Source organism: Rattus rattus, chromosome 13 (assembly GCF_011064425.1).
Source record: "Rattus rattus isolate New Zealand chromosome 13, Rrattus_CSIRO_v1, whole genome shotgun sequence".
NCBI classification, from domain to species: Eukaryota; Metazoa; Chordata; class Mammalia; order Rodentia; family Muridae; genus Rattus; species Rattus rattus.
In genome coordinates, this window is record NC_046166.1 from 4879351 (window position 1) to 4904946 (window position 25596).

Below are 25596 nucleotides of genomic sequence, written 5' to 3' on the forward strand. Positions count from 1 at the left end.
CAACTGTCTGTAATTCTAGTTTCAAGAGATCTGATGTCATCTCCTGACCTCTGTGGGAACTGCATGCACACGATACGCTTATATATACACAGGGAAAACACTCATTCTCATCAAATAAGAATAAATTAGTCTAAGGGAAAAAAAGGAATAGACATCCTACATAGTATTTAACTGACCAATCTGGGAGGAATTGTCAATGGCTACTGTAAACATTACAAATGGTGATTATGGGTAAAATGGAAGGTGTCTATTCTGGCTTGGAGAGGCATTGGCTTTTCCCACGTGAACTCTCATTAAGATCTGTCTGTAGTACTAGTGTCTTAGCCATGGGCTTTAAAGAGTCTTGCTTTCAGCCCACGTTGGGACCCTCAGTCATCTGAATCCAAATGGAGAATGACCTGTAAGAGATTCCTCTGCTCCCATGCAAGATGCCGTCACCTCTTAAGATGAGCCCTAGATTCATTGAGCTTCCATAACAGGTGGCTTTGGCATGTACATGTTCATATGTGTTTGCACAGGTGACAGAATTCTATAGGGGCTTGTTTTTTAAGATAACTTGGTTAAAAGACTGTGAGAGAGGATTTTCAGCTTCATTGTTCAACACTGTTGCTACCAATGACTACTAAAACAATGGACAGTTGCATTCAGAGAATTTGTTTTTCTTGTTCACTGTAAGAATTTAACAAAGATAAATAAATAAATGAAAATCATGACACCTTTGCATTCAATGGACAGACTGACTCTTGGCCTAGTAGGTGTCTGGTAATGAACTAGGTCGCACAAAAGACTGTAACAATGATGTCACCACAGTGGCCCTGCCAGGTTTGTCAGCCGGCTGCAGGCAGAGGAGGGGCATTTGGGCTCACAGGAAGACCACAAAGTGCACACATTCTAAGCCCTCCTCACAGAGCCCTGGGTTGGATTATCATAATGAGGGAAGGGGGAAATGGACACATTTGATCTAGATTCCGTGAAGTCTGCAGAAATCACTAGACCTTATAAAAATGTACTGCTCTGCCAGGCCAACACAAGCCGCTGTGAATATGGGCCTTGTGGCCAGGCAGCTGCCCTCCCCCTATGCTCTTCCACATTCTCAGCCATCCAGGTTCCTTTCCAAGTTTCTTCTTGTTTGCATTCAGTCTTCCATGGTTGAAAAAAAAATCTGTTCTTAATAATATTAATAGTTAAGATTAAGATTATTCTAACCTCTAAATAGCGTATATTTAACAAAACCGCAGCACTTTATAAGGGGAAAAAACCGACCCATGCATTTTCAAAACAAAATAAGCAAGACATTCATTTTTAAAGGGGTCTTTGAAGATGATACATTTTTGTTCTGTGTCCATTGTCACGCAGTGATCGATACTTCTTAACTTGAGGATTCTGTGCTTTTACATAAAGGCAAACTAATATGAAGCAGATTGTCAAGTGCTGTGAAGGCAGATAGCTGCCAAAAGCCTATGACCTCACCCATCCAGGCCCTAAGTATTCTGTTGCAAAAGTCAAGATGTTAATTCATTAAGGACTTCCTTAGCTTCTCCTTCAGGGAACGCTCTACCATTCCATCGTGATATCAGGCTTTCTGGGAACTTTTCTTTTCAGTCTGGCCCACAGTAATTAGCTTGGCCTGGATGAGGCCAATAATTAAAAACAGATAGTATTTATGTTTTGATGGAGAAGTGAGTGCTAATGCTAAAGAAGTTTTACGGACCTAAACATTTTTCCTGGTCTTTCCTAATATCGAGTTTCTTTGGAGTCCACCTACATTAGGATGATGCTTCAATAAGAAGAAAAAAAGTCACATTCTCCATCCCATCTATAAACCATATCTATAGCATGAAAACCACTGTCAGGAGCTGTTCTATCAGACTCAAGCACTCTGGCATGAACAAGATGACTTATGCAATCAACTCTTCTCTCAACATCTGTGTCACCTCTGGTTTACTCAGTCCTTCTGCAGGAGATCAGGGACTGCTACTCAGCTGCTGAAGATGTCATTGGTACTAACCAGTTTCCTCCAAAAAGAATTTACAAGAAAGTCAAGCATGACAATACTTTGAACAGTATTCTCAGTACCACTGCCCACACTGTGGTTGATATTCTGTATTACTTCCCTCTTATTAGTGTGGACTCATTATAAAGCTATACAAAATGTCGAAAAGTTAGCTCCATGGTCCATGAGACAACTGCAGTGAGTACTGAGCAGAGACAGGTGACAGAGCAATCCTTAGTCTCATGAGGTCATTAAAACTGGGTGTCAACCACATGCCAGGAATGAGTGCTACAGACAAAACACAGACTTTGCCCATAGTCTTCCTGTTACTGAGTGATAAAAAGCATGAAGGAATTTTTAGAGAACGGGAAATTCCAAGCACTCGTTTAATTATAATTGATCATCAAAGCCTTGAAATGGAAACTTGGTGACATGATGGATAACATTTCGGTAGAATCATGCAGTTGCCATGGATGTTTCTCCCTGGGAGAGAAGCTGAGCATCTGAGAAAGAGAAGCTTGTCCAAAAGCCTAGGGGTGGGAGAACATGCTTGGGTGTGATGTAATGTATGAGCAAGCAGTGTAGTTGCTGTTCTGCAAAAAGACTGGAACCAATGATGGACTTCTGCTCGTCACAGTAGAAGGCTTCAAGGCAATAGAGAAAACAAACCATGGAAGGCCAGGAAATACAAAATCAGTGCAAGGAATCATTTCCAAGGACTCCCGAGATGCTCACTACATGACCAGTATCTCTCGATATTCAAACAGTGCAACTTCTTTTTAAATGTTTCCTTGTATTTTAGCAGTGGACAGACGTATGATCAACTTTACTTCAACAATGACATGGCTGATAGAGAAAGACCTTGACCACCCAGAAGGATGGCACTGTCCTGGTTCTTCAAGGAGAGGATGTGAAGTCAGACTCTTCTTGTTGAACTGGTGTGTTGGACACACAGTCATATGTAAGGATGGGATGAAGAACCTATTGATCATATGGATTACAAAGATAGCCTTGAGCAATGAGTCATGAGCTCAAAGTAATGTTGGGAAGGATACAGTTCTTACCAACTTATTTCCAGATAAGTTTCAGCTTGGAAGGCTCCAGATGACGAGAATCACATGCACTGAGCACATTGCAAAGGTCCAGACACCAGCTTTCTCCTTAAGAAGCCTAAACACATGCAGACTTTCCAGTATAGTAGGAGTTCTTGAACATTTCCAGATGCATGCATAAAAGTGATGGACACTTCACTGTAGACAAGGCTAGAGTCTCTGAGAGGAGGTCACAGGAGCAAATGATCATGAAACTGAAAAAGCATGGGTTCCTGGTAAGGCGAGAGTGGAAGGCTGCTTCCTGGTGAAAGAAAGGCATGTGCAAATGGTCTGGGTCGGAGAGAGCACCGGGATTGGCTCTTAAGATCCCTACAGCTATGACCAAGACAGAGACAGAAGGGCCAATGAAGAAGGGCTGTGCTTTTAAAGATCAGGCTGCAGCGAGTTACTACAGGCACAAGAAGCATAGGCCTTAGGCTCCTCTAAAGTCTGAGCTTTGGTTATCCCACTGTACTTTAAATCCTCTGACTTGTTATTGGATTAAAAACAGCCCTTGGTGACATCTTCCCAAGCAAAATCTTTCTTGGAAGCAAAACAGAAATGGTCTTCTAATTAGGTTTCTTGATGGTCTTACCTTATAAGGTACAAGGCAGTGCTCTCCACTGGCTCCACACGTGGGGTACTATGGGAAATCCACCAACAGGGGGTACATATGAACCTGTCTTTCCCAAAGGAAGATATAAGGCATGTGATGCTTGACTGGCTGTCTGAGAGAGAACCAGACTGTGCAGAGTTCTCAACCCTACCTTCATCTTGGGCCATTTTGTGTTTGATCACTTCAGAACAGAAATCAATAACAAGTTCAGTATATGTTCCCAATGCTCCAGTTGCTTTGATTATAAATAATAGAAATTGATTTGAAAACATGTTCCTGATTGCCTGAATTAACTACTGCCTTTGCTCATCCTTTCTTTGTTCCAAACAGGAGAGAATTTCCCCTGAGGAGCTGGCATTGAGAAATGCATTTAGCTTGAACATCTGACAAGAGCACATATCACCACCAGAGTAAGGTTGGAAGGAACCCTGATTGACATATTGTTCTCAAGTTAGATCTGAAAGACCATGAAGGCAAGAAACGAAAAAACAAAAACACCGACACCCCACAGCAGAGTTGTCCCCCTGCCCCTTGTAAACAGAGGTAGGTTATGAGCCTGAGAGAGCTGACAAATTCTTGTCTGTGCTATCTCTGAGCAAAGTCACACAGGGATCACATTTATCATTGCCATATCAATTCTTACAGACTAGGAATAAGAGAATTAAATCATACACATGGAGAAAATCCTGGAACCACAAGAGACATGAAGCTGGCAGCTGATAGCAAACCACAGGCTGATTCTTTCTGGGATTATTTTAATTGTTCTTCATGCTGGTAATAGGAGGAATGTGTTCGTTGTTAGTCTACACCATGTCAGAGCATGAGAATTGGTTCTGAGAAGATAATTCACTCGAATTTCTGAGCCATGTTGGGAGACTAGCAAGACAGATTTGGTTGTGGTTTCCAGAATTATCTAACGCAGAGTGGTTATCCTGTTGACACAGGCTTGCCTGTTCTCCTGTTCACACACACACACACACACACACACACACATACACACACACACACACACACACACACGGAGGGGGGAAGGGGGAGGGAGAGAGAGAAAGAGAGAGATGTGGAATGATGGTTGATGTCAGTAAATGAACTTGCACAAAGAGAACATGCTCCTTCTTAGCCAAGCTACAAGGTTTGCAGATTCTATGAGAAATGGCTGCCATTAAACTCCCTAAGCCTCATGACCTTATATCCTAAGCATTATGGAAAGACAAGGGTGTGCTTGTATTCCAGCACTCATGAGAGTAGGAATAAAAAGAGGCAAGAGAGCACAGGAAAGCAGACATGCTCATGAGGGTTGGAATCACACAGGGCCTAGTTGAACTGGAGGTTACATGGAAGAACTGAAGTTTCAAAATGCCTCGTCATTCAGATCCAGGCATTTTTTCTTGTTCACACCTCTGTGTTAAAGAATTCACAGCCCTAGCTGATCTGTGTCTATAACAGGGTCTTTGCTGAGCCATACCTGATGAAATAAAGCTATGCACCCTGGGCTACAGAAATCTGCTCAGAACTGTAAACCCAGCTACACAAACACCAAATTAAGGCCTATACTGTTTGAACTGGGATTATGTATATATGTATTCATATATCCAGGGCTTGGAGACTAGGTTTTACCAGATTGGTGGGAATGGGGAATAAAAGGTGAAGTGGGGGGGGTGTGAGAACTGGTCTAGAGAGAAGATGAAAATATAGCGAAGGCTTGAGGAAGAGAAAAGAGGCAGAATAGCTTTAGACATAGTCAACTGAGTGGCTGTTGCTTTTGATAGCTTCCTATCCTGGATAGGTTTGATCCTTAAGGCAGTTTTTTTAATATATTATAACAGAGTCTATGCATTCTGTAGATCCTGGAATCTACAGTCAGTGCTTCTGAGAGATGATATAAACACAGAGTTGAATTTGGGTTATCTCTATTAATCAAGGAAAATATAAAAAAATATTTGATAACTTTTCCTGTTTGGCTTTCTAGTAGAGATCGATATAATTCCCATAGTCGTATTTCCTAATGGAATCCATCTAATACCTAGTAAACACAAGGGGATGGTGCACAGCTCAGGGCTGTAAGGATGACTCAGGGGTGAAGAGCACTGGCTGCTCTTGCTGAAGACCCAGGTTCGATCCCCAGCTCCCAAGTGTCTGTGATACCAGATCCAAGGGATATAATTTCTTCTTCTGACCTCTAGGGGACCAGGTATACACAAATGGTAGGCAAACATTTGTAAATATAAAAATAAATAAATATGTCTTTTAAAATGATAGCCCAAAGCAGAGAATTCAACACTGCCATTATCAGAAGGGGATACACAATCACTTCACACTTGGGCTCTACGGTGCTGAGACAGGGTAAAGAGTGAGTGCTTCTAAGCCTCTCTTGAAGATAGCTAGGGCATGGAGGTCTTCATGTTCCCAATCCCACAAAATCAAATCACAGTAGCTCTAGAAAGATAATCTGAGTAGATTATGACCTCACAACTTTAAAATTGGCCACCACAATGAATAATAGCACACAAATACAAATGACCCAGGCATGGTCATTGGTTTGGGTTTCTAGAGACAAATTTCTCTGCCTGACTCTCAGATTTCTCAGCCCTCTTTCCTATACCACATTTCATTCCTATCTGATTTCCTCCTACCATGGGCGATTAAGGCCATTTCACCCTTGTGTGGAGCTGTGAATCAAATAGGCCTGTCTATAAAGGTTGTTGTAGATGCTGGAAAAGAAGGGGCCAGAAGGATAATGAAAGTCAGTGGATAGAAGAAGCTGTCATTGTCAGAATCTGGAGCCAGTACATGAATTAAGGTAAAAGGAGTCCAGAAACAAATCAAAACAATAAGACTGATCCCTGAATGCAGTCACACTTCCAGAAAGAACTGCAAAGACAACATGGTTCTAAGAAGCAAGATTTTCCGTGTCCCTTTGAGTTAGAGATTGACATAACATCAGAGTGGCGAATGACTCAATTCTGTAGGTAACCATGGCTTCATGGTCTCATCCATTTCTGTCCAGTAGAGACAGAAGCTGGCCTTTCACTATCAACAGGTGCAACTTACAGAACCACAAACTCGTAAACAACAATAAACCAATGAAAGCCAAAGGGCTCATTTATGTTCAGCACTAAGCTTTTCTGGCACTGACTACCATCCATATAGAGTTTTTTTCTCAAGTTAAGTTTATACGATTGACTCATAGTCTTGTAACATCAGCTTCATGGGAAAAACAAACCAGACTCTGAAACACAAACAAAACCCCAACAACGATAACAACCAAAAAGATCTAAAAGAGGAATCTAGTACCAAATAGAGGAGGATGCTATTTGCATGGCTATAAGTGATTCCCTAAATCAGGAACACAGAGCAGCATCTACTGCAAAATAACAATAATAATTATAATAGTGATCTGTTTTGATGGAAATAAAGTACAGTAATATTTATTGCCTGTGCCAGAGTTATAATGACTGTGGGGCCAGGAGTGAAGTACCACAGCATGCTCCACATGTTTTTACCACGGTTTCTAAAGGCTCTGGAGGCTATTAAATTTAATGAACCCATCTGCTATGAAATAGAGGTCCCAACGTAATCAGCTTCCTCCATGCCAAGTAATGCAGATGGCAATCTCTGTACCACGACTCAGCAGGATGTTTCTCCTTACGTGTGTCTCTCTGTCCCAATGATCGCAACTTCTTTGATATGCACTGGTGTCTGGGCAAAATACTGTAAATTCCATTTCCAACCTCTGACAAGTTCCTTATGGTGGCTCTGACACCCCCTGAGTAATTGCTTCTAGGCAGTAAGAAGTTGTAGCTTAAAGCAATCACCCAAATGACTCCTCAATGGCCAAGGTGCTATTCCTAGATGGGAAACTGAAACAAACGTGCAATTGATCAAACCCAAGGCATTTCCTCCAAGTTGGACTTAGTGGGGGGTGAGGAGGAGGGACACAGGTCTAATTTGCCATTGCAAGTAAATAGGTTTGAAGTTCCTGTAGATTGCCTACTGAATTGCATTGCCAGCAAATGGGAGAGACTGGGGGAGGGGGGGCGGAGGGGCTGGGTAATGAATTCTCATTATTTTAAATGGTCACATTCCCACTGTTTTTGAAAGATTTCTTTGCTTCCCTTCTGTGTATTGCCAAGCTCTGTGCAAACTCCCCTGGAGGAGGTTATTGGGGTGTGGATGCTTCCTGGGTTTGATGCTGGCCCTGCCCTACATGGCAAGTTGGGTAGCTTGCCTGAGCTGATTAAGACCCAACTGCAAAGCGCAAGTGATTTGCTTATGAAATGGAACAAATCCCACTCATAATGACTTTTCGCTCTGCACCTCCAAGATAATGGCTGTGCATGACTCGTGTGAAGTTGAGAAGCCCGGCGAATTCCAGAATTCTGGTGTTTGCTGTTTTGCCAATTAATACATGAGATCTTATTAGATTGAGCATAATTAATGTTGTTAACATTCATTCATTTATTTGGTCTTCATCGGGAAAGCAAATTGAATGGAGCAGCCGCGGCAGACATTGAATATTTAATCAGACCGGTAGCAAAAAGCCAGGAGGATGAGTTATGAAAAGAGCTTTGCAGTTCTGATATTAGAGCTAGGCTTGGTAAATACAACCAATGACCCATCCAACCTCAGGCTCTGTTAATGGTTTGGGACGTCTCCGACCATGTGCAGACTCAGGACATCATGAGTCCATGTGTAATGAATAAGAAAGGAAGGAACTTCATGCACAGGATGCTGCGAACCATTCTGTTAACTGTTAAGTCAATTGCATAATTATCTTTGTTAATGCTGGGTTCAGTTACAATGCCCGACAGATCAAGCGGCCAGAGTTTCTTTCACCAGAACTACTAAAATCTGGTAATTAGAGAGAAAGAAGATCTAGGACCATGGCAAGGAAACCTGAGGGATCAAGTGCTCAGCTTTACTAGACATTAACAAATGCCAACTTCCTGTGGCCCTGGTAGAAATAATATAAATCAACAGGGGCATGAGTTTTCTGCTTCCAAAGGAGTGAAAAACCCTTTTCACATCAGAGCATAACGGCAGGGACCAAGCCGGTGGAAGCAGAGAGAGCTGCAGCACTGTAGAAGAACGAGCACAGCCTCCCTAGTCTGAAAGCGGGTAGGAAAAGGCAAGGCTGGATGGCCTCTGGCAGGATCTTCTCCTGCCAAACAAGAACACAGAGCCAGAGGGGCTGCTGTGGTGGGCAGCATTCTGTCCCAAGACTTCTGCCTCTAACAAGTATATCCCTGTAAAATCCCTGGCCTTGGAGAATGGACAGGAAGGGTTGGAATTTCTACAGTCAGATCACCAAACAATTGCCTTTGAGCTCATAAAAAGGCGGCTAGCCTGGTGCACCTAACCTAATGGGAGAAGCCATCGAGGGAAGGTCGAGCAGGAAAGAGAAACTCTGCTGGTCTGGAAGTGAGTAAGCTTGTGTAACTGTGGCGGTATGGTAAGGAATGGCAGGTAACCATTCTCCAGACAGCAAGAAAACAAGACCCAGTCCTACAACTGCAAGCCAGCGAATTCTGCCCCAAACCTGTCCACCTGGCCCATTCTGGGAAATAACTCTGAACTATGGCACAGCCATCAATTAACTGGGGTCTTGTATGCTCCAGAATAGATTGACGCCCATAGGACCCTCAAGATCGTGCAACATACAGTTGTAAACAGTTAAACATATGGCCATGGGGAACAACACAGGTATCTGATGATGAGCTGTAGAAGTAAAGAAAGGAGGATGGATTAAGGGAAGGCAGGAAACAAGGGGAATTGAGAGACAATACATAACAGCCCATCCTTCTGGATATCTAACCCTTAGAGCCAACCCGAGAAGGTAGGCTTTGTTTCTATCTTACAATGGGAATTGGTTAGGGGGCAGAGCTAATGTGGACTTAAACACCTATGGGTGTAACAACCAAGCTGCCATTTTAACACCACGTTGTTAGCTCCAGATCTAAGATAGGCTTTTCATATGTGTAAATGTATTAAAATTTTTACGACAACCCCACTGGGGTTTACACACATTAAGAAGGGGTCATTTTGCCTATCCCCATGGTACATGCTCATTACTGAAAGCTGAGTTATTATATAGGCCAGTGATAACACTGGGTTCGATGGATTGGGTCAAAACGTTAGTCATTTTGAAACCGTTGGTATATTAGACAGTATTAATCACTGATGGAATTGACATCCCAGAGACACCCAGAGGTGGGCTTCACTGATCTCCTACATTGATCCTCATGTCAATAAAGATGAATCATTGTGGCAGCTAAGAGCTCAAGAACGCTTCACTTTTAGGGGTTTCTAAAATTGGTGGGATCATCTTAGAACGCAGACTCTATAGATGAATCCAGAATGGTTATCCTATATTGACCCTGATGTACACGTAACAGAGTTGTTTGATTTGCTATTTGCTTTGAGCTTGAGCTGCAGATCTAGGCCTCAATGACTTGTTTGAAAAGACTGTGGTTTCTTGGTCAGAGGCCATTGAGGAGTGCACAGCAGTGATCCCTTCACCCTCAGGCCTAGTTAAAAAACAAAAAAGATGCCCATGCCCAGCCGCATATGGAAGAGGCCTCTCTATATCTCTAAACTGAGAAGGTTCTTCAGAACTTCCTATTTGAAAGCTTATTTATCTGAGAGATTTGCATATATATATATAGATAGATAGATATAGATATCGATATATATAGGCACTAGGGGAACCCAGAATCCTTGCTGATCTGTCATTGACCCAACTCCTGGCTTCCTCGCTTTATGTGTAGTAAAAGGTGCTGGAGGAAGCGAGGCGTGTCCCTCCTGTCATCTTGCCATTTGGAGCTTACTCAGTAATGAGCCATGGTGGTTGAGGCACAGAGTATTAATTCTGCGTGGAACAGAAATCTTCAGAGGTATTCATTACACAGAAGGTTGCCCAGGGAAGTCCCAAGCCACTCTCCTTTCCTCTGCTGTCAAGGGTTACAGAGTGGAAAATCCTTCAGTGGCAGTAGGCCCTCCACGAGCTTCAGGCTGTGTCTCTAGCCAGAGTAACAAACATGAGTACCACATCCTCTTCCACCAGCATACAGCATTTATCTGCTTCTCATTTTACTGACCTACTCAAGATGTTGTTCGCACAGTTTCCTACAAAGTATACTAGAGACCAGACAGGGTATCCTACTGTTCAGGAACTATTATTTTCCTCTTATTTAATTAAAAATGATCTCTGGAGAAGCACTTTGAAACAATAAAAATGTCTTTCTCATCACCAAGGTTTCTACCTAGATTTTTAATCCGTTGACAATGCTGGCTCTAAATGAGTGTGGTTTTCATAAACTACCTTGGCTGCAGAATGGTGACTCTCCAGTTCCATCAGCCCCTCACTTACCATGTGTCATGACGCTTTAGATTACACTCCCTTCCCTATGGAGTTTATCTGTTTGGTGTTTGTCCGTTATCATTGATAATACATGGACTGGTGTTTTACTCAACAGAGCATGGTCTATCACTGTTGTATGTCGTTCTGAGCTGCAAACTGTCCCAGGTTCCACCAACAAGAGACACTTAATGCTAACTTCACACTTTTGATATGATGGTGTTATTGTTTTTAGTATTCCATTGTTTTCTGATATAAAATATTTTGTTTCCTTTATTGAGAAGAGAAAGGTACCTTAACGACCGAAGCCTTGGAATCAGCAACTTCTCTAAGGAATCTTGGTTCTTTTTCTTGGGAGAGGATCTTGCTACAGGATGAGTTCATTGCTATGTAACTTTCAGTGACTCTAGCCTCTCAGTGGACATAGTTGGAATCACATCTTATAGCCTTTGATGCAGTCAAACCGCATAGGCACCTGCCTCACCTTAAAATGTTTCCATGTGTTCATTTTCAACATCCTTCAAACAAAGCCTAAGAATTTCTTACTACTACATGTTTGACTCCAGAGATTCAAATAACCCTCTTAAAAATGGGGTACAGAGATAAACAAAGAATTCTCAACTGAAGAATATTGAATGGCTGAGAAGCACCAAAAGAAATATTTAACATCCTTACTCATCAGCGAAGTGCAAATCAAAACAACCCTGAGATTCCACCACACACCAGTCAGAATGGGTAAGACCAAAAATGCAGGTGACAGCAGAAGCTGGCCTGGATGTGGAGAAAGAGGAACACTCCTCCATTGTTGGTGGGATTGCAAGCTGGTACAACCATTCTGGAAATCAGTCTGGAGATTCTTCAGAAAATTGGACATAATACTACCTGAGGACCCAGCTATACCACTCCTGGGCATACACCTAAAAGATGCTCCAAAATATAACAAGGACACATGCTCCACAATGTTCATAGCAGCCTTATTTAAATAGTCAGAAGCTGGAAAGAACCCAGATGTCCTTCAACAAAGGAATAGATGCAGAAAATATGGTACATCTACACAATGGAGTACTACTCAGCTATCAAAAACAATGACTTCATGAAATTCATAGGCAAATGGATGGAACTAGAAAATATCATCCTGAGTGAGGCAACCCAATCACAAAAGAACACATATGGTATGCACTCACTAATAAGTGATAATAGCCCAAAAGCTAGGAATACCCAAGATACAATTCATAGACCACATGAAGCTCAAAAAGAATGACCAAAGTGTGGATGCTTCAGTCCTTAGAAGGGAGAACAAAAATACTCACAGGAGGAAATATGGAGACAACGTGTAGAGCAAAGACTGAAGGAAAGGCCATCCAGAGTCTGCCCTACATGGGGATCCATCCCACATACAGTCACCAAAACCAGACACTATTGCAGACACCAAGGAGTGCATGTTGACAGGAGCTTGATATAGCTGTCTCCTGAGAGGCTCTGCCAGATCCTGACAAATACAGAGGCAGATGCTTGCAGTCAACCATTGAATTGAGAACAGGATCCCTGATGGAGGAGTTAGAGAAAGGACTGAAAGAGTTGAAGGGGTTTGCAACCCCATAAGAAGAGCAACAATATCAACCAACCAGACCCCCCCCCAGAGTTCCCAGGGGCTAAACCACCATCCCAAGAGTACACAGGGACAGACCAATGCCTCCAGCCACATATATGGCAAAGAATGGCCTTGCCAGGCATCAGCGGGAGGAGAGGCCTTTGGTCCTCTCAAGGCTCCATGCCCCAGTGTAAGCCAATGCCATTGTCAGGAGGTAGAAGGGAGTTGGTTGGTGAGCGGATGGGGGAGCACCCTCATAGAAGCAGGGGGAGATATCTGGTTTCTAGAGGGGAAACAGGGAAAGGGGAAAACATTTGAAATGTAAATAAAATATATCCAAAAATTAAAAATTAAAATTAAAAAAGTACTAAGAAAATTTAAATTTATTCCATTCTTCTCTCTAGATCATAAGGTAGTATTGAACATTTTATTCAAAAGTGTAATAATAAATGTCCACTATATCAAAGATTAATTCAAAAGGCTAGCTATGTTTTCTTTTCCCTGTTTAGTGGGTAAATTTGCTATTAATGATGATAGAGTTGTTTTTGTTTTCAACTTGTTGATACCCAGTTAAAGTTTTCCTCCTATACATTTAACATATGAATGAATGAATGAATGAATGAATGAATGAATAAATAAATAAATAAATAAATAAATAAATGCAATAAAATGTTTGTTTGTTTAGCTTAGACTTTGGTTTTATCTTTGAGCTGGCCAGATGGCTCAGCCTGAAAATGTATAATTTCTGAGCAAGATGGCTTAAGTTTGGTCCCCAGGACCCACATGGTATAGGGAAATCACCAACTACTACAAGTTTTCCTCTGACTTCCACACATGTGCAGTAATGATATATGTACCTACACTCCCCAACCCCCACATGAATAGAACAATTTTTAAAGACAAAACTAGGTCAGGGGTACAGCTTAGTAGGTAAAGTGTATGAAGACCTGAGTTCAGTTTGCTAGAATCTGCACCAACCATACACAGTAGTGCATGTGTAATCCAAGCGCTTCTAAAAATAGATGGGGCAGAAAAAGAAAATCCCTGGGCTTACAGGGTTGCTAGGCTAGGGCAAAGGACAAAGGACCCACACTCAAATACACCGAAAGGGTCAAGACTGCCGTTGATGTTAAACATTGTTCTCTGTCTGCCACATGTTATGTCATGCATGTATCCCCCCCCCGTGTGTGTGTATGTGTGTCTTTCTCTCTCTCGCATATGTGTGTGTGTTTGTGTGTGTCTGTATTTCTGTCTGTCACACACACTTACACAGCATACAAACATCCAAAGATACAACAAAACAAAAATCAAAACTCCATAAAAAGGGGTGTGTGTGACATTTCCTAGTTACTCAGTTCTGTGGACTTCTAACTCCCCTTGCCTATGTGCATTTGTGTGTGCAGAAGCAATACCTTCTCATTCAGTCTTCTGTACTACAGGGAAGTCACCTGCAAACCTCACTCTTGGGTTTGCTGACTTTCCTTTGCAGTATATCTTGCTACTACATAAACATCCTATGCTGAGCAGCGGAGGCCACCCTCACTCTTGCTCCTAATAGTCTACGACTCACACAATCAATCTTGACATGTTTGGGGAGTTAGACAATCTCCAACATGTGGAAATTACACACAGTTCTAATGAACAAATGCCTCCAAGGGCTTCTGTCTTAATGGAGAGTTATCTTCAAGGGTAATTGCAAATATGACTGCTGGAGCAAAGGGAGAATGAACAGCACACACTCCTCCACAGAAACTGTCTCCTTCTGCATTTGTATAGTGATCTCCCCCTTGCCGGAGTCCTCACCAGGACAGCGCATGGCTAAGCTTCCAGTTCAATCACTCTGCTATTGAGAAATGGCACCTCATTATGGTTTAATTTGCATTTTCTTACTATGGATAAAGGCGTGTATTTCTCCACATAAAAATCTATTTTATTATATTTGAGACTTGCCTATGTCTTCTTCTAATTTCTTTCCCTATAGGATTTTTGAGGAAGAGTTTCCTTTGTCTTTGAAAATGTTTTATCACATTATTTATTTGTTTATTTCTGTGTTTGAGCATGGGGTCACTTGCTGTGGTGCTGTGTGAAGGTCAGAGGATAACCCATGACGGTCAGTTCTCTTTACCCTGGGCATCAAAGTCAGGCCATCAGCTTTGATGGAAAGAGCCTTTACCTGCTGAGAAAATATTCTTTGTCTTTTTAATTTGTAGTCTTGCTCTGCTAATATGAGAACATATACTAAGTTCCCGTATGCCATCAGACCGTTTATTGGCCTCTCTGATCTACTAATCCGTTCAGGTTCATACATCATATGCTTTATCTCTAAATTCTTGCCCTATACTTTCACATGAGGAATGAAAACCACTGATCTACCTGGATGCCTAGAGTTTGCATGACAAACCAGAGTGGCTTGGTTCTTTAGCACCAGCTAGACACGTGCTTCTCCTCTCCTCTTAGTTCTTCTGTCTCACTTAACCACAAGAGAGAGGAGGTGGCATCATGATTGCTGTGCCCACTGTCCCTGTTATAAATGTGACATCAGCTCAAATGACAGCTTAGCTATATTTCATTTCTACAGTTCGGAACTGAACCAGGATTCAACTCCCAAAATGATAAAAGGTCAGTGTCACCAGCAACCAAGAAGTACTTCCCAGACCACACCCTCGTCTTCATGTGACTCTCCTTGAGGTTCCCCATCCCTTCCAAGTCAGGACTAGCTATGTCTTACTTGAAGGCTGGAGTGGGGTAAGCTGTTGTGGTGAGCTGGATGGGTCAGGGTGTCCCCAGTTTGGCTCTCATGTGTTGTTATTGTCCTATGTGTGCCTGATGCTGCCAGAAATATAGCAAGAACAAGAGCAGGAGAGCCCAGAGAGAGGAAAGTAGGCCCAAGACAGCCATGGAGACAACTACAGAATACAGCCATGTCTGTGTATTTGTGATTAATGAGATGTGAATCTCCAGAAAAATGATGGCTGAACAGTCCTCAGAGAACATTTACAATCAATAAATGAAACACTCCACTCCCATTGGACTCGGTATCGCTATGAAAAATCACCCTAAAATTACACAAAAACACAGGCATGGAGTGATTACTGGGTGACTGGCAAAGTCCCTCCATTTAAGCACACGATACAATCCAACTTCTCAGGAGCTCATGACTAGAGTTCACACAACCATGCTTATAGAACCCCCATGTAACCACATTTTTTTGCCTGTCTATGGAAGGGAAATGTAATTGCATCCTCTGTGGTGGGCCCCATTTGTTATCAGAGTGAGCTTCGGCCACATCTTCAGCTGAGACCTAATGATCCGTCACGAGGCCTGGGCCTCACACATGGCAAGGGCCGAGTTCATCTGTGTGCTTTTCATCACTGTCTCATGCAGGAACGTGATCATATGTGGGCTATTGGGAAACCACAAACAAAAAGGGAGAGTGGTTGATGTTTTCAGAGGAGCAGGTCCTATTCATGGTCATCTTCCATACGACCTTTGCCTGCCAAGACGAACAACAGCAATTGTACCTACAATCTGGGGCAGTGTCACTCAAGCCCCACAACTGATGGAGAAGGATATGAAACCCTCGCCCTGAAGCAGGAGGACAAACCCAGCCTCTCGCCCAGGGTCCCCATAGACTCACAGTGCTGTCGATGTACGCTTCGGTCCACACCACATCATGTTCTTGGTCGATGACTTTGGGTCGACTGAGTACATGGAGGTATTCCATGACATTTTCCTGCACATCAGCCAAGGTGGAGATCTGGGTGAAAAATCCTGCCAAAAGAAGGACCAGGATTTAGAAGCACACAGGAAACATGCATCAAGGAACACATGTTGGCCAGAGCCCAAATTTCCTTCTTTGTCATTGTGAAGTGTTGGATCTCGTCCCTCCCTCTTGAAGGAAGCTTTATCTTCACAAACAAGAGTATAGTCACCAAAAGGAATAGAAGTTAAATTAACCCACACAGAAATGGTTGAGTATTTACAGTCAAGGACACAAGGCTATGTCCCAGGCTTTAGTGTGGACATGGGAATCAAAATCCTCACTTCAGGCAATCCTACTGTCTTTTTTTCCATCCCAGCTTAGTGAACATATTTCCAAGGAGAAAATTATGAATCACAAAATTAAAAGAGATGCCGTTATTATAATATTGGTATTAGTATTGATTAATGTACTGAAAAGTGTCAGAAAGTTTGCTAACCCCTTTCTTCCTTGGTTTGTCTTCTTTTGCTTTTGAGACAAGCTTGGCATTGTTTGGTATGGCGATCTGTCTGGCTTTGAATTTTTTTTTTTCAAAGCAGTTTTCCTGCTTCAGCCTCCTGGGTGTTGAACTAGGATGGCTCTCCTTCATTCTTAATACACACAGGAGGATTAGTAGCGAGTAATGACAACATGACTGGAGTGGACTAAAGACTTGCACTTTGCCAGTGTTCCACCAGCATTGGGTGGAAGTTACGGGAAAGGGCATAGGCTGTGCACTTCTCACTTCCATTTGTTCTGTCTACGGTTCTCTGTTCGTACCCATTACTTCCAGCATATACCAGGTATTGCCTTGTGTATGTTTGAGGCTGGCATTCCAGATCCTACTTTGCTGTGACTGTCAGACTGACAGCCATGGCTTCCATGAAAAGAAAACATTCTCAGTGTTCTGTAGTTCTAGGTGAAGCTACTATTTGATCTGGAGTTAAGGGCATTATTATGTTCCTCTGCAACCTGGATCTGATAGGCTTTGCTGGGTGCTAGGAGGTTTATAAGGGAGGAGAGCACTGGGCACAGGTTTGGCTCTGCTGGAGGAAGCCATTCGTTCAAGTCTGTGTGGAAAGCTTTCTTAATGGAATGAACAGGATGGGCAAGGCTCTGTCTTGGGCTATGCAGATAGGAGGAAAGAAGCACAAAACAGCAGTTCACGATTAAGCTAAGACATAATAGGGATAGCCAATCCCATCTGGCTACCCTGAGACAGGGATTCTGGAGTCAAACACTAAAGAATAAGGACAGAATTAGTGGGGGGTAGGCAACTGCAGAATCCTGGCAAAGTCAAGGATACAAAGGAATCATCTAGATTATAGAGAAACAGGCCCCTTCTGGGGATTGAAAATAGCTTAGAGTGGTCCCAGTTAAAGAGTTGAACAGAGAACAGAAATGCCTCAAAGAGATGGGCCCAGCAGTACGTGAAGAAGGGTTGACACCTTGTCCTAAAGTGAGTGCCTATGGAAGGACTTTAAGTGAGAACACAAAAAAGTTACTGCTTCTTCTTCTTGTTGCTAAGTAAGGATGGGTCCATTCCTACTTACCGAATGAATCAGGGATGGCTTAAAGGGACTCTAAAGCCAGACCTGCTGTAGCATTTGCACAGCAATTACAGACTTTCCTTATATCTAAACCAAGCACTCGGTAGGGAAGCTAGGTCTGGGAAGGGCTGGACCCACCAAGAACATTTCCACACAAAAGCCAGCTGGTTTGAATTTGGTGTGCCAGTCCCAAACAGGTTGGGACCATGTGGCTTCTGGGTTCCTGATGACAGCTCTGCACAGTGCTAATTAGCATGCATTATCACTCCTACCTGCCCCACCCTCCTGGCCATGACTATTGCAGGGAAACAGGGCCCCAAAGGAGGAGAAGGCATGCCTGCTATAGTTTGAGATCCCAGAACAGGACCTGTGAGTTCTCTTGGAGGTCTGGCCCCCACTTGGGGAGACCCATTGGTATATGGCTTCTAGGTGGTCCAGCTGAGAGGCATGGTAGGCAAGAAACGTTTTATTGAGGACTGCTAGAGGACAAGGAGAATGCCTTACCCACCAGGAGTCATCCCTTCGAGTCTGGTGACTATAATTCACTTTAGAAGAAGAAAGGAAATATTTAATATCTCTTCTAGTAGTTAACCCTTGAATTCTAAGTAAAGAATCGGCACATAGTATAAGCTAAGGAGGAGTACCAACATGTTGGTCAGTTTCGTACTTCTGGCCTGGATGAGGATACTTTGATGATTGTTTTCACTGTGGATCCATTCATGTGAAGACAGCCTCTCTTAGAAGAGCTCTTGGTAGCCTCACACCTAATCCTCAAAGTAAATGTCAAAGCTCTCTGATGGGTTCTCCAAAACAGAGCTGAGGGGAGAAGGATATTTGAGAAAGAATGAAGGACACAGCCCACCGGCTTTGAGAATGAGCTAGGAAGGGTGTCAATCATACATTTGGAAAGAATTGAGCTGAGGAATGAACCTCACTCAGTCCAAATGTTACAAAGCCCGCTGACCCAGAGCTTCAGTCTTGGGTAAGGCAGTTAACTGATAGTTCTTGTGTATGAACACAGGAATTCAAAAGGAAATATGAAAAGCTAACTCTTGACTTTCCTGTCCAACACCCATTGGCCTTTTCCCAATAGCTTCCTGTCCAGCTAGATTGAAGCGGAATCATCATCCTAGACACCCATCTCCATGCTCTGCTCTATCCTTGGTCCCATATCTAACTCACCAGCAAGTTTTCTGGGCCAGTCTCTAAAACACTCTTAAGACTAATCTTCTTTCCTTTAGCACTTTGACCCTACTCCAAGATTCCATGATGTGCAAGTAAAGGTCCATCTGCAGCCTCCCCATGACTTCCTCCCTTCATCTGAAAGTATAAAATATATTTTCATCTATCTGACCAAAGCACTACAATCGCATCCACATAGAGTTGGAACAAAATCTGAATGTCTTACTCTGACCTCCAAGAACCTTTCTGCATCAGCCCTCACATGCCTAGAAACCCCCTTGCACACTGTTACTGGACATTAACCCTTTTCCTGCTCTTCTATACTGAGCTGGCCCTGGCCCTTCTGCCTTAACCTGCCTAGATCCTTTCACTTCCTGCTCATTTCCTTCCTGCTCAGTTTATTAGTTTCCCAAGATGGATTGATCCATTTTATCACCAATGGCTTGGTTGGGGAAAATCTCTCCCTGATGAACTGGCCCATCTGAACTTGCTTTCTCTCTCTGTGTCTTGTTTCAGGGTGATAAGGACACTCAGTCTGGTCTGAGGCTGGACTGTGACTTGCTTTCTTACTATGTTTGTGTCACTGGGATGTTTGTACCCTGGCATATTATAAGAGCTGGTGCTTGCCTGGTAAGGAAATGTAAGATTTGGGGATGTAAGGATGTGGGACACTACACAAACCTTCACTGAGGTCTTCCTGAGACTCACATTGCCCTCTGCCTTGCAACTCCTGACAGCCCACCTCAGGTGCTCCTTATAGAAGGAGCAAAGAGAAGTATGGAGAGTTAGCTCCAGACCAATTTGAATCCAGCTTAAGGTTGTGACCTTTATTCTCAACTGAGAAGGCATTCTTTTTTACAAAAACAAACAAACAAAAAAACACCATAGACTCCTCATAACACTTCCTCCGAGGTACCTGTAGGGAGTTAATTGGGTATTGTAGCTGTTCCCAGCAAGGTTGAGGATAATAACGGAGCTGACCTTAAAAGTTTCTGGCAAAAATTAGCACCATCATACAAACCCAGGGCATGGTTCCAAGCTATATTTCAATATAATAAACAGAGATATAGGTCTGTAAAGGGTAAAAAAGAAAGCTGAAATTATATATATATATTCACTCTCCATCCATTGGAACCTGAAACCTTCCTGAAAGAGTCTTTTCTTGCCTTTAAATGTTTTTCTGTAGATCTAGCTAAGAAATGTATGCTCTAGTTAACAAATGATGGATAGCAGGAAGTTGCTAAGGGTCGAGATCTTCCGGTGAAACTGTAGACGCTTCCTTCAGTTCCCTCTGTAATCTCGGAGCTGGCCACCTTCCTTACTGCCCCTGATATTTTTTTTTCCTGGTGAATTCTAGCTCTTGAATGTTTATTCTCGTCTTTAATGTGCCTTTTTGAGCTTCATATATCATGTAAGAAAACAGAATCAGCAATCATTCGGTAATTACTGAGTAATTAATGCTGAAATTAGCCACCTATTACAAATGGTCTGCTCATTTTTCTATATAACATCAATTTATTTGCCTTGCTCCCTTGCAGCATTCCTTCTGTGAACTCTGGGTTACAACCACTCGGGGTGATAAACCATATGCAGCCCAATCCTTGGTATTCCTGTGATTTCCTCTGACTTCAACATGTTTTCAAAATGTCTCGGCCATCAACAAAGGATTCCACATTGCACTCTACAGTGACACCGATGCCAGAGCCCCGATGCCAGTCTGCCTTTGTCAGCAACCCCTGCTGTCCATCTCACATGGCCAGGTTCTGTTTCTACCATTGCTGGGAAAGCTTTCTGTGACAGAGCCATTTTCCCAGGTGTGATGTAATCACTGCCACCATGAAACAGATTTGCTGTGGTGACTTACACAAGATCTTGGCTCCTAGTTGGCTGTGGGTTGGGACTCCGTAGTGCGTGTGTGTCTGTGTGGGGGTGTGCGATATCTGCATGTTTTTGTGTATACAGTGTGTGTGTTTGTGTATGGTTTGTATTTGTGTTATGATATGTATACATTTTGTATGTATGGTATGTGTGTGTGTTTGTATATGTGTTGTTTGTGTATATGGTGCGTGTGTATGGTGTGCATGCTATTTGTGTGTGTGTGTATATTTGTGTGTACGGTGTATGTGTGTGTATGGTATATGTGTGGTGTGTGTGTGTGTGTGTGTGTGTGTGTGTTTATGTTTGTGTGTATGGTGTATGTGTGTGTATGGTGTATGTGTGGTGTGTGTGTGCGATATGTGCATGTTTCTGTGTATACAGTGTGTGTGTTTGTGAATATGATTTGTATTTGTGTTTGTGGTGTGTATATATTTTGTATGTATGGTATGTGTGTGTTTGTAAATATGTTGTTTGTGTATATGGTGGGAGTGTATGGTATGTATGGTATTTGTGTGTGTGTATGGTATTTGTGTGTGTGTGTATGTTTGTGTGTATGGTGTATGTGTATGTATGGTGTGTGTGGTGTGTGTGTGTGTGTGTCTGTGTCTGTGTCTCTGTGTGTGTGTGTGTGTGTATGGTGTGGTATGTTTTGTTTGTATGGTATGGTTTAGTGTGTGTGTGTGTGTGTGTGTGTGTGTGTGTGTGTGTGTGTGTGTGTGTGTGTATTTGTATTGAGCCAGGAGAAGGGAGTACTTTTCAATGATGTAATTCTCTGACAGAAAATACTCCTTTAAGTAAGCCCACTGAGCTTTTCAGGCCATCAGATGGACAGGGATGGAATCACTGGTTAGTACCATCTCCCTATTTCAGGTGAACAGACTTCTCTTTATGTCTCCCCTTGACGTGATGCAGCGTGGGTATAGCTATGTCACATATTTCTTAAGATTATCCAACCTTTTAAGTATGGCAGGCTGGAAACCAGAGAGCCGGTGTTTAGGGGTCCTCTCTTTATAAACACTGATAAGTATAACACACACCACCCTGGGATTCTCTGAGTGTTTACAGAGATGTATTATGTAAGGTCTATGTGCCTGCCTGACACGGAATGCAATCAGTAATCCACAATTGCTATTAACAAGAGCAACATGGTGATCTTTGTCTGAGTCACGTGCAATTCTTCACATCCTTGGTTTAACCAAAATGGTTTAACTATGGCTTTTCTCCTTCCCAAGACCAGACCCGTTCTTTTGACCTCAGAAATGTGAAGCATCTTTGGGATTATGTAACAATTGGAAAGGGATAGTGAGATTAAGAATTATTTCTTGGGTAAAGGTCAGTGGCTGGACTTCCCTGGAGGACTTAGGCTACCAGTTCTATTTCAAACAAGGAGAGAAGAACCTTTAACCCCTCAAAAAGGGATAAACTAAACACACAACTGGGAGAGACACACAAGGCATTTCCTTTGGAGCGCATGATGACTGACAGATTGAGAACTCCAACACTGAGCAGAGCCTGTGTTTGCACAGCTGGGAAACACTCCATTAACTCTGATTTCGAAGGGGAATCATCTAGTGCTCATTTCAAATGCTGGCATGCTGCACATTAGAAAAGGTTATCGCCTCTTCATGGGATATCTGGACTCACCGACCATCTTTGCTGCTGTCCCAATTTGCTTATTTATGCAATGGTGTGAATTCGGCATTTAAACTGCCCTGCCTGTCTCCCGTGATGGGGATGGTTTTAATGTCTTTAAAATGGCATGCTGCGTTGTTTCATTAGAGTTGCTTCCCTTAGGGTAGGCCCTACTTTGGTATAAAATGAAACAAACCAATCTGCTCCTAGTCTCTCTGGATTTTGCCAGCTTTTGAAGGAGGTAGAGAGCTAAGGCCCATGAATGTTCCCAGGCATGCATCTGAGGTTGACTGAATATCAACTGTTTCCATGGCTACCAGACTTCTAAGAAAGACTTTCTGCCCAGACAGTGGGTCCTTGAGCACCAGGGATCCAGGGATGGCATAATGGCCCTCACCATTCTTCTCTCCCTCAGGGTCACTCTGTGGTCAGGCAGCTCAACCTGTCAGCAGGCTTCACTTTGGCCTTTTCCTGGTCTGCTCAAGTCCTGGATGCTGACAGTTTATTTCACAGAAGAACTTAGTTGCGTCAGGGCAAAAACATGTCATGGGGGTAGGTAGGGCTTTGGACCTCATGTCATTTGAGATGAAAATGTTATTCTGCTTCCATCATGTAACAATCCAACACCGTAAACAAAGATTTAATTAATGACCATAGATGAATCCTTGCTCATGGCTGACGCCAACATGAAGCCAGTGTTTACATGGGTGCAGAGGAGCAGAACCTGACACTGTTTTAGTGAGTGTGACTTTGGAGAGAGGCAGACAGTGACATTCTGTTCCCCCAAAGTCATCAGAGGGAGAGCTGAAAATGAAAGGCAAAATCAGCAGGAAGAAGGGGTGCATACTGGATCCCACTACTAATCCAACTAGCAGCTCTCCTTGTGGCCATGGATTTTCTGAACCTATAAATCTTATAGACTGAATTCCAGGGCTAGGTTCTGCCTTGACTAAATTGTCCTTATAGGAATATTTCAAAGGTTCTTAGGGTAGCTAAAACAAAATTATGCTATGATATTAGTTGATTAAGACAAGGAACCAATTTGAAGACTTTTTATCAGCTGGACAACAGATAGGCAAAAGCAATCACAGTGGCCAAGTGTCTAGTGGTTGACGGGAAAAAGTGCAATCTAGTGTGGCAGGGATAAAAATAAGGACAAAAAGGAAAAGATTTTTTTTCCCATGGCCACAGACTAAAGAAAAAAACTGGGAAGCCTAACTTAGTCTTTTTCAAATGTCAACAAAGTTCGAAGATGTACAGAGGACCTCTGCTGTCGAAGGAGAGTGGGGTTTACCTAATGCCCTACCCCAGGCCTCCTCTACTCCTGCTGTGCCTGCTCCTGAGATGAGCTGAAGTGGGGTGAGCATCGTGATGCATACTTTTGTAAGACAAGCTGCTCAATAAACAAAATAAACGTAGGACTTGCTATTTCACAGACTCTAGGAAGCACTAACGCTCCCCCATGAAGCCATTCATTTTCTGAGATGAGGAAACTGAGATTTGCTTAAAAGACCATTCCAAACAGGAGCAGAAAGTTAAAGACAAAGTCAAAAGAAAGGCACCGTGGCTTATTGGCCTGGCTCCAGCCATCTCCTCTATCCCTGGGGGATCCGTATTTCCCCCTGTGGGCTTACTTCTGAACATGCCCGACTAAGTGACCCAGGCTGGGTGACATAATTTTGTCTGGAAGAGGGCTTGGAAGCTAGACTTCAGACTTGGTAGCTGGTGTCCAGGGAGAAGCTATCAAATCTACCATGTTTCCTGCATAGTACATGTTGTGTACATTAGGTGGGAATGACCACTTCGAACTGCACAGACACGAAGCAGGGGAGATCTAGCTCCATAAAAGAATGATGCAGGCACGTAAAGAAAATCCACAGAGGCAAAGCACAATGCATCTCCACTGCCCTTCCTCTCCACTGAATGGCTCTGACCATTAACCCCTTCCTTTTTCCAGAACATTCCCTTCTGTGTAAACTGCAGAGAAACAACTTCGGTTGCTGGAAATGAAGTATGTTTTCCTGAAGTCATCAAAGCTGCAGCATCATATCCCCTTTCTTCCACTAAAATCCAAATGCTATCGTGTTGCTAGTGTTAACTTACAAGGCCAGTGAAGGGATAGACCGCCTACGTCTGTCATTGCAACGACTGTATAACCGGACACCCATCTTCATTAGCAGGGATAATTAACTCGTGTTGTAAGCTGCTACAGGAGCACCTGTTCAAGGCTGGGCTTTGTCAGGTGACCAAGATGAAGGCAGGGTCGAGGCTGCTCTCAGGAAGCCGGCCATTTCAGAAGGGGATGTCAGACAGATCAACAGGTCACTGACCGAAAGGGAATAATAAGGGCACTTATGTGCTAGGAATAGGGCTACTAATCCGACTTGCACAGCCCCACTTCCTGCCTACAACCTGCATATTGGGCAGGTATCACACTACCCACTTTCTGCAGGTGATGAAGTTCACACCCATCCCAATAGTAAGAAATGCTAGATTTAAAGTCTGACTCCTTCTTGGCCGTAATGATCCTTACTAAACTAGAAAGCCCTGTTACTTCCACTCCCATTCCTTGCCCCAAGCCTTGTGTCTGATACACTGTAAGGATTGATAATAAATTTACTTTATGAACACAAAACTCCATAAATGACTATGCACCTCAGTAGCTAGTATTGAACTACTAAACTTGGCAAGCACCATCGCACCAATCCTTCCATTTAATGAGAACCAGCAGAAGAATAGGGCATGAAATTACAGTTCAGGAAAAATAAATGCAAGACCTCCGTTGTTCATTGTAGAGACTACAGCTGATAACAATGTCTATATTTTTGAAAATCACCCAGAATCTATTTGTTATGCAATCCATATAAACTGCCTTGATTTGACCATTTCACCCTGTATGCACATCCCAGAACATCATGGTCCATACCATATACAGAGTTTGTATTTGTCAACTCAGAATTCAAAGGA

General features: G+C 42.9%; 1 protein-coding gene across 1 annotated transcript in view; it reads right to left on the reverse strand.

The window, feature by feature from the left end:
* Positions 1-25596, reverse strand: part of Cacna2d3 (calcium voltage-gated channel auxiliary subunit alpha2delta 3) — an 804703-nt gene that overhangs the window by 244118 nt on the left and 534989 nt on the right. Inside the window, exon 13 of the mRNA XM_032919383.1 lies at positions 16286-16419. Within this exon, the coding sequence (XP_032775274.1) occupies positions 16286-16419 (134 nt within the window). The remainder of the gene's footprint in view (positions 1-16285; positions 16420-25596) is intronic.